Source organism: Rutilus rutilus, assembly GCF_951802725.1.
Source record: "Rutilus rutilus genome assembly, chromosome: 3".
Lineage (NCBI taxonomy): Eukaryota > Metazoa > Chordata > Actinopteri > Cypriniformes > Leuciscidae > Rutilus > Rutilus rutilus.
In genome coordinates, this window is record NC_140211.1 from 19,336,434 (window position 1) to 19,346,985 (window position 10,552).

General features: G+C 38.4%; 1 protein-coding gene across 26 annotated transcripts in view; it reads left to right on the forward strand.

Moving 5' to 3' along the window:
• sox6 (SRY-box transcription factor 6) overlaps positions 1–3,537 on the forward strand; it is a 147,454-nt gene extending 143,917 nt beyond the window's left edge. For all 26 annotated transcript variants that reach the window (XM_084404590.1, XM_084404583.1, XM_084404586.1 and 23 more), the window contains 3 exons: positions 68–241; positions 1,913–2,129; positions 3,106–3,537. In XM_084404590.1, the coding sequence (XP_084260716.1) occupies positions 68–241; positions 1,913–2,129; positions 3,106–3,409 (695 nt within the window). In that variant the 3' untranslated portion in view covers positions 3,410–3,537. The remainder of the gene's footprint in view (positions 1–67; positions 242–1,912; positions 2,130–3,105) is intronic.
• Positions 3,538–10,552: the final 7,015 nt, after the last annotated feature.

The window sequence follows — 10,552 nt, forward strand, 5'->3', positions numbered from 1 at the left end:
TTCCTAGGGTGTAGGGAACTGAATGGCTCTGCAGATAAACCACATCAGTATTATTGTTGGCCAACAGGAGGCGCCAGCACTACCGAGGCACGGGTCTACAGGGAACCCCGGGGAAGGAACAGCAACGAACCTCACATCAAGCGGCCCATGAACGCCTTCATGGTCTGGGCCAAAGATGAGCGCCGCAAAATCCTTCAGGCCTTCCCAGACATGCACAACTCCAACATCAGCAAAATCTTGGGTAAGTCAAAGCCCCCCAAATCAATCACGACCAGCAGTCATGGCCTTCTGCGTTAGCCTTTCCGTTTTCGTTTTGGGATGACGCCATGCTCCATACAAATAAATTGAACTGATGTCTTGGGAACTATTCTAGAGTGCTTCAGAAACTGCTGAAAATGTCTTTGCTTGTTTTGGATCACACTAATCCAGTAGTCTTTTTTTTTTTTTTTACACAGCCGTTTAAAGAGTCATTCTACTTACTGAAATGGCTTTACTTTTCTTTTAGTAGTACTTTTTCAGAGTACTACTCAAGGAATGATTGTCATTAACTATATGTTTTCATTCAAGCTCTGACATAATTATTAGCAAAAATCTAAATATCGCAAAAGCAATTGCAAGTAAGCAGAATTTCCATCACTTCCAGGAAATTGGAATATATAGAAATTGAAATTTTGTTGAGACATGAAGCAGTCACACTCTCTCTCTCTCTCTCTCTCTCTCTCTCTCTCTCTCTCTCTCTCTCTCTCTCTCTCTCTCTCTCTCTCTCTCTCTCTCTCTCTCTCTCTCTCTCTCTCTCTCTCTCTCTCTCTCTCTCCATATATATATATATTTATTCTTATAATGACACTGATGATAGTATCAGCATGAATTAGGACAGGAGAAACACTGAACCTCTGTTGAGGTAAAGGGGAGGGTCTGTTTTTACCAAACTGAAACAGCCCACTATTTTGGACCAAAACCAAGACTTACACGACTAAAATGTAGCTGAATTGCACCATTAAGAGAGAGGGTGAGTGTTATGTTGATTGACTAGATATTTCAGCATGCAGTACATCGGACCTTGAATTGCACAACATATGCAAATGAATATTGCCATGCCAGTTTTTCCTCTCTTAGCAATCAATAAACAAGCATCTCAGCATTACATAGCTACTAAGCAAAATGTATGTTGTGAATAAGATGTTCAGGCTATTACCACACCTGCCTAATCTTTTGCAAGTAATTCCACACAATTCAATGCATCTCAAACAGACGAGCACAGTTAAACTTGATGGTGTGCTGCCTGCGGGAGCAGCTCAATTAGATGGATTTAGTGGCTGTCACATGGGCAGTGTTTGTCATGAAAAATGACAGGGCTAAATGGGTCTTGTCCCCCAGTCCAGAGAGTCAATAGATCACAGCAACTAAAAGTCCCGTCAGCCCGGACATTCTGAAGGCTGAAGATATTTACTGGCCTGTTGTTTTCACTAATGCAGCAACAGTAACAGTCATGCGGTTACCCTCCATTCACAAAAGCAGTGCTTGCCTCAGAATAATGCAGTTCATTTGTTGTACATTGTGTTTTATGCTCATTTTGTCTCTAAATGTAAAAATACATTTAAATAGCATTCATTTCAGGTATTTCATTCATTTTATTAAAATGTATTGGATTCATTAAAAATATGGTTTTATAATCAAATAAAATGTACTTATAAAACAGTCATTCTTTTACTAATTTTATTAAAATCATCATATTCATTTTATTAAAATGTATTGAATTTATTTATATATATATAAATATAAAAGGTATAATATACTATAATACCTTATATAATATAAAAGGTAGTTTAAAATCCAATAAAATCTAGTCATTCTTTTTCCAAGAAAAAAATCACTCCTGTATTATTCCTAACTTCTCACCCGTGTTCTACAGGATCTCGCTGGAAGTCCATGACGAACCAGGAGAAACAACCGTATTATGAAGAGCAGGCACGGCTCAGCAAGATCCACCTGGAGAAGTATCCCAACTACAAGTACAAGCCCAGGCCCAAGCGCACCTGCATCATCGACGGCAAGAAGCTGCGCATCGGCGAGTACAAGCAGATGATGAGGTCGAGGAGGCAGGAGATGAGGCAGTTCTTCACTGTGGGGTAGGCGCACGGCAGGAACAAGATGCCCTTAAAACCCTATAGACTGTCAATAAAGCCAGCTTAGAGCTCACACAATAGGCAGGTAATGATTCCATGCCGTGTGCCAACTCCTGGTGTAAAGCCAGTGACCCTCTAATCAGGTTGATTGGAATAATTCAGCCACTTAGCTCGTTTGTCACGTTATATGGCCCTCGCACTTAATTTTAATATACACTTCAAAGCTAAGTGAGCGCCGCCTTTTGTTGCGCACACGCTCCCTTTGTGATTATATGCTGTGGTAAATTTATTTTTTCCGTGGAGGAGGGAAAATGCACTGTATGGCCCTGGGTTGAATCCCATTGACAAAATAGTATTTTCTTTCAGCTGCTTGAAAGTGGTGGTTTATCGCATTTAGACGGTAACAGAGGGCAGCAGGACTCACGTAGCCATTATTTTAGGATATTAGAGTCGAGTATGAATGTAGAGAGGGCTGCAGGGCAGATGTTTGGAGCACAACTCTATAATTTACTGCGTGTGGTGAGTGAAGAAAATGCCTGCTCCAGGTGTTTCCACTTCAACAGCAAGAAATACGAGCGCTGGAGTATCAATCAGCCTGTTAAAGATCAGGAGACTGTGTCTCTACCAACCAATTGGCTTTGTCGCCCTGAAAGAAACGAGTGTCATTTTCACAATCGTTCCCAAACCGTTGTCGCTGATTGGGAATAATTTTTTACAGGGCTACTGGTTGGTCACGTTCCATTCAAGCCTGGGTTTCAAGCCTCCCCAAGCTTTACGTTTTCGACCAGCGTCTGTACATTCTTTCCATTCTTCTATTCCCCGAGACCGTAATTGTTTTCCTTGAGAAGCGTTAAACTTGTCATCCGTCTCTTAAAAGCTCTTAAGCTTCTCTGAGCTTTGTAAAAAGTAAAAGCGCACACTTGCTCTTCATAAGCATAAAACTGTCTTTCTCCCGTGTGTTTCTTCACCTCTGTATCAGGCAGCAGCCACAGACGCAGATCCCCATCACCACCAGCGCAGGTGTCGTCTACCCCGGTGCCATAACCATGGCGACCACTACGCCCTCCCCTCACATGACGTCAGACTGTTCCAGTGCCTCGGCCAGCCCTGAGCCCACCATCCCTGTCATCCAGAGCACCTTCAACATGAAGATGGAACCAGGCACCATGGTGCCTAGCGACCCCGTGAACGGAGAGGACGAGATGGACATGTACGAGGACTTTGAGGACGAGCCCAAATCGGACTACAGCAGTGACACACAGGAGCCGGTCAGTGCCAACTGAGGCCAAGACACCCTGTGAAGAATATCCTTTTCTTAGAGGGAAGACTGAAGAAGATGAAAAAGAGAACATAACGAACAAAAAAAAAAAGAAATCGAAAAACTCGTTTCTAATGATATACATTTTGTGAGCCAGCATGCAGATGTGGCTCCTTCAGATTTAACAGCTATTGGTCTTAAATGTTTCTCCGAGTGTGAAACAATTTGATTGTTTTTTTTTTGGCTTTTTTTATTTTATAATTTTTTTTATTTTATTGATTTTTTTTTTCTTTTCTTGTGTTTTGATCATGGACAATTTAGGGTATTTCCTACGACATTTTTAAATAATAGGACTTGACAATTGAAACATTTCATATGAATGCATAACTCACAGTCTTACTCAAATTCATATGGATTTACACATGTATTTGTTGAAACCTTTTTTTTTTTTTTTTGAAGCGTACATTACTGTTTTAAATGGGGTTCTATATCTCACTCAGGTATGCTGTACCAGCCAACAGCTTGTGAATGTTTTTAATCAGAACTATTTTAAATGAAAAAGACAAAAACACTTCATTTGACATTTCATAATACGATAAAACTGAAGAAGTCCTTACATTTGATGAACCATAGAGGGAAAGCCTAAAACTCCCCATTATTATTGTTGTTGTTATTATTATTATTATTATTATTACATTTTTAAAAAAAAGTCCAGATGTGCCAAACATATCATAAGCTTCCTGCTCTTAAATCTTAAATTTGAAAGTCTTAAGGGAAAGACTGCATGAGTCTTAGACAATCCTTGCAATCTTATCTACAAAGCCCATTTTTCTTTTTCTCCTCTCCATTGACTACCACCTTCAAATGCTCAGGAACTAAGAGTGTTACAGTTCTCCAGGAGGTTCAATGCAGTGATCATCTGACCACCGGCCTCGTCTAGTTCAGTCTTACCCGCTCGGTTCTTAATCACAGTGATTGTAATCAGGCCAGAATGCCAAGGGGCCAAATGGCATCCAATCTGCAGAATTGGACAGGCAGCGAAAGGCAGCTTTGGTGTATTACAATCACAAATTGCTGTTGTACAATATGTGCACGCACATTCTGCTAAAGTCTTTAGCCCCGGTTTCCAGGGCAGCAAGTTTAAAGTCTTGGACATTGTAATCTTAACTGACATAAAATAGTCTTAAAGCCCTTTGGGCTTCTGCAATTTGTTCATCATTAAGTCTTAAGAGAACGTCCAGTTTATTAGGATGTTTTGGCCAGTTATGCAGAGTGTTAAGGAGAAAATTAGCTAAACTAATAATGGCACTTATTTTCCAAATTTAACATGGTTTAATTGTATTTACATTTAAAAAATATATTCTGAAACGAACAGAAGACTTTGGATCTTGGATCTTTTTGAGCACTTGAAAAAGAAAAAGAAAAAAAGACGACAATTCATAACGAAAAAGCACATTTTTGCTCCTTTGTATTCAGCCCTGCAGCTCTACTAAATTATCTGCTCGTTCCGGCAGTAGAACGGATCTCAGGTTGTTTCCGTGTGGAAGGACAGCCAAGAAGCAGCCAGCGGTCAGGGCCTCTTGTTTTAGACTTTGGCCCTACTGAAAGCTCCTACAGGGTGCGAGTGCCATTCACCTCCACTCACCTGACCTCTGCCCAGCACACACCCTCCCTCAAGGGGCTGCCATCTGGCTCCCGGCCTCGGCCCGTGCCCAGGAGAAAGGTGGCGAACAATGGAGACGAGGCCCATGTGGTTTATTGTGCCCTCTCTCCATCAAAGCTCTAGCGAAAGGCCGCGGCCAGAAGCAGCCACGAGGTGCTAGCGAGCAGATGGAACAAGTAGATCAAGCTGTGGGGGATTATTAAAATGACTGACGAGTCGGTATCATCTGAAATACGGCATTATTAATGCATGAGTCCCGCTATTTTGCCTTTGCCCTTGAACCTGTCTGTTTCATTGGTAACCCAGAGATTAGAATAGACAGGAAATGTCACAGCAAGGCTGCTGGTCACTGCATTACTCCTCCAAAGGTCTAAAAGGTACTGATGACTATTTAGCGCTTACTTCTCCCAGCAGTTGAAGCATTCACTTTTTCTTTTCAGCGCCCCTCTTTGAAAAGCATTTACTTCATTCGTAGAAGTTTCGAGCACTTCTTTAGAAGCTTGTATTTGTACCTTTTTATTTAGTTGGTTTTGTTTAAGTTTGTTGTGATTTTTACATAAGGTACAATACTCAGCTGGATGTCCCTTGACATCCGCGTTCATTTTTTTTTTTTTTTTTCTTCCCTGCTTACAAGCCAACGTTTATTGTTTAAAGCTGTTATATCTGTTTGCTGGTGGATTGGTTAATTTGTACGTGATTTGTACATATTTCCTTGACCATGCCAAGCCAGTTCTGTAGGCTGGTAGCAGAGAAAAGGACTGTTGTTGGGACTGAAACTTGATTGCGCTTGTATAGATAAAAAAAAAAGAAAAGAAAAGAAAAAAGACTATTTCAATCTCACACGGAGACAATGATTCAAAAGTGTTACAAGCACTGGATATGGTATTTTTATCAATTCTGACAAATGTGAAGCCGTTGTGCGAGGAAAAAAAAGAAAAAACCTACATGAACAAGTCACCTGTTTGGACTCATGTGAGCGCGCCTCACAGTTGCCAGATTTGAGTCATTTTTCTCTTGACATATTTTGTTTATTTATGCAAAGACACGTGATGAATGAACACTTTGTTTAAGCTCCAGTGCTGCCTAGGGGAGAAAGAGCAGTATACTCGACGGAGAAGCTTGCGTAGTGACTGAGACACACCGGACTTCAGTAGCACATTTTAATGGTCATGTATGTTTGTGTTGTATATTGTATTTGAAGCTCTCTAGTGCATAGACATTTTATTGTATTTATTAGCCATTTTTGGCTCTAAAAGTGTCAGTAGAACAGAATTAAAGGACAATCAGAGAACAAGAATAAAAACAGTGAAATTTCAAAATGGATTGGAGCTCAAAACAAAGGTTTTTTTTTTTTTTTTTTTTTTTTAATCTCCATCTCATTTTTTTCTTTTCATTGTAAATATAACATAGGAAAATAGAATTCTATTTTTGTTCATGGATACTTACTGAAGTATAAATTATGTATTTTACTTTTTTTCTTCTCTGTTTGTTTGTTTGTGTGTGTGTGTGTGTGTGTGTGTGTGTGTTTGGTCATTGTACTTAGAAAAAGAACGAAATCACAAACTGACAATTCACTGTACCTCATGTAGTTGCTGAATTCACATCCCTGTTGATTGAGTAGTATTGGAGAAACAGCTGAGACATCTCACTTCGATGTGTTTCAGTGATGAACCTCGCACTCCATGCTGAATTAACCAGCCATTTGCTATGTTGTTAGTGCACTCTGTAGCAAAGGACAAATCTTGAAATCAATGTACGTAATTTTCTTCCTTTTTTTTTATTTTACAAATTGTTTTCTAAATGTTACTTGCTGAAGTTATATAATAATTGGTTGTGTGCCAAATTTGAATGAGAGAACATGTACAGTAATTGTGGGGCATCAGTTGTGGTGTGTCATTCAGTACAGCATTATCTGAAAACATGTGAGTTTCTCGGTGAGCATTTAATCCATTGGGGATGTGCAAATATTTATGTTTTATTTTTTATTTTTAATGCTGCACATTGCAGACCCATTCTTTGCATTTGAGGTTTTCATACAATATTTTACTCTGTGTTGCTTCATAGTGTTTAATAGACCATTTTCCATCCAGTCAACAGCAAGTCTAAATGACATTTCTTTTATAATACATAACTGTCACTGCCATATTAATGCAAAGTAGGTACAATAACTGAGGACAAAGCTTGGGTTTTTCTACAGTACTTATCTTACTGTAATGCTTTTTTTTTCTTTTTTTTTGTATGGACTTTTGTGATGTATATTGTGGGATAGTTTTTGTTAATTTAATCAGCACAATTCACTGACATGCTGGACTGACATGCTAGCTGCTGTTCAGAAGAGTAAAATGTTGCTGTCAGGGACAACGTATGCTGTTGTCAATGGTATTTTGCTTTTAGATTTCTGTAGTCTCTCAAGCAACACTGTGTGTGGCTCATCTGTCGCTAGGTACACTCTTGTTTTGAATCCTGCTAGCAGCCTGATAACACTTTTCTTTGATTTTGTCTTTTTGTGCGTGCATGTGTGTGAGTGTGCGCGTGTGTGTGAGTGCGCGTGTGTGTAGAGACCGGTTTCTCAGCAGGTACATAGACCCATGGCAGGTATTATTGTTTGGGCGTTAGAGAAATAGAATAGTATCTGTTGCTGCTTTTGAAAAAAAAAAAGTTTTAAGTCTAAAAATGTAAATAGTTTTATCATAATATCTTGTACAGTCCAGTGTAAAGTTTTTAATTGAACTTAAAAAGGTTGCCATCACATTTGTGTTCACATTCTTCTTTATACAGTACAAAAGACAGCTATTTGCTAAGGATATTATTGTTAAAAAAAAATGAAAAAAGGTACTAAAAATATTTTTGCTTGGCTTTAGTATGTAAACCAGCAAGTCATTGGTTTCCATGTGCAGTATTGACGTGAGGTAAACTAATTAATGCTACAGTTGTATGTCCAGAGACCAGTCTTCTCTGTAATGGTAGTATTATTATATCAAATAAAATAAAGCAGATGAGTGACACATTTTGGTGTATTTAGACACCTTAGTGAATTGTACAAATATCTAGGATGTTCTCCCCACAAGCAGCATTTGGCATATTGTAATGTAACACCATTTCTACAGTATATTCTCAATTCACTGATGTATGATGGCAGATGAGGGCGTTCCTGTCTGTTTGCTTATTTACCTCAAGAGTTCCTCTTTTTCCATAAAAGATAGAGTACACACACGTATGACAAAATCGTCTCACCATCACTCCATCTTTTGTACTGCTGTTGACACTTACAAATTAAAGATACATTTTGTTTTATTTGTTGTGTGTTGTTGTTTTTTTTAATTAGTGATTGGTAGTAAGTTGTAGACATATTTAAAATATTATTTAACCAGAAGTGTGTGGAAATTAATTATTTGGAATTAATTTGATGTTGGGAGTTTATTGTGCTAAGTAGTAAATTAATTCAGGCTACTTTATGTGCCTTGAGCATAATATGAGCTAGCTGCCATAACAAATGCAATGGCTTAAGTAGAAATGCGATTTAAGAGAATACAAACATTTACATAGCTCTCTGTATTAGTAAGCAACGAAGTAAACTGCACACATGCAAACAATTTACATATTATGTGGCAGCCTTGTTAACAGATGCCTTGTTGTTTTCCGTGCACACATTCCTCTGACAGGTTACTTAGATGGGCAACAAAGCTAATAATAATTGTAGTTGACCTGATTGTTAGGCCTCTAATTTCTGGCTTTATGCTGCTGCAACAATTAAACCCAACTACGAGAACTATTTTTAATGATACGATGAATTACCATTTAGCATCGCTAAAAAAAGAGAAAAGAAAAATATAAATTAAAATGTTATATATATATATATATATATATATAAACGATCTCTAAAATCCTTACCCAGGCTATTTTTGAAACAGTTAGCTCTGGACTCAAGGGTATGAAGTGAACAGGAGTGTATACAAGTAATTAAAACACGCTAAAAGCTTATTCGTGGTTATCACGTGTTTCTTTTTTTTCTTGCGCTTTACACATTTGTTACGTGCACGCCAATGACGTTTCAGCAGCACGTGGACCAATGAGAGCAATAGAACAGCGGTCAGCGAGCGGTTAGCGGCAGCGCGTGAAGGTGGGTAGATTGCAGATGTGTTTTGTTAGGTTTTGCCTAATGAATATTAGTTAGATTATGGTTAGCGTTTATTGGACGTTGTCTAGTGATCGTCTTGTATTGTCCAGTCACAGAAACTTTTCTTTGGGAATTCAGCAGTTAAATGAAGCTGAATTACAACTGACATATGGTATCTGTAAAAGCATAATTGATTAATAAACTCAGAATATTGAAATTATATTATATATCCGCCCACACGGATGTATTTGAATGAGAGAAATAATAATAAGTAGCCTAACGTGTGCGATATGAAAGGAAGTAGCCTACTTGCCTAGGCCTAGCCTACTTGTGTTTTTACGCAGTGCGAGCCTGGGGAGATATTTTTTGTGATAGCTTAAGCATTTTTCAATAGGCTAATTATTAATAAATTATTTTATTCTTGTTTTGAAATATGTTGACAATTTTTGGCACACGGTTACAGTACATTTTGGTCTTTCAAGTAGATAGAAACTGTACCTGTAACATCAAGGGCGTTATGGCTCCCCTGAGTGAACTGACGGATAGTTCACCCAAAAATGAAAATTCTGGCATAATTTACTCAACGTCAAGTTGTTTCAAACCTGTATGTATTTCTTTCTTCTGTTGAGCACAAAATAATATATTTTGAAGACTATGAATAACCAAACAGTTGATGGACCCCCATTGACTTCCATAGTATGGAAAAATATAAAGGGCTTTATCAACTTTTTATGTTTGCAAAAACATACTACCAAAGTACTCTTGCTCTGTATGTTGTGTATACTATGTAGACAGTGCACACAATGCAAATATGTTGGCTAAGCAGAAAATACTACCAGTGTCTCAGTTTTCATAGTTCAGTAGGTCTACAGTAGTCGGTACACTAATCAGGTAGTCGTCCATTTCTGTCACATTCCACTCATTGGAAATGTTGTCATGTTTTCTTTAGCCTCTCTAGCTGAAAGAAATACCAATGATGTTTTGCACAAGCTCTGGAAAATTAAGTCATCAGAGTCCCAATGTTTAGGCTAGCTGATCAAGGTCTGGCTAGTGCCTGAAATTGTTCACAATACTAATTCATGCAGGGAGCTAGAGAGTGGAATGAGACAAAAATGTGCAGTATACTGCGGTGATCATTGTATCCCACAATGCAGTGCACTTGACTTGACCTGACCTGCCATATCCCATGTAATGAACCAAAAAAAAACATCACCCTTGATTTTTAACGTCCTGCACTTGACTCATTACTTGATTGGACTGTAAAATGGTTAGACAGTTAAAAATGAAAACTAACATTTTATTTCCAAGAGGATTAGTGGCATTAAACATGCAGCGTGATGTAGCTACACTACAAATAATTATTTGTGTTTTGATTTCCAGTAAATGTA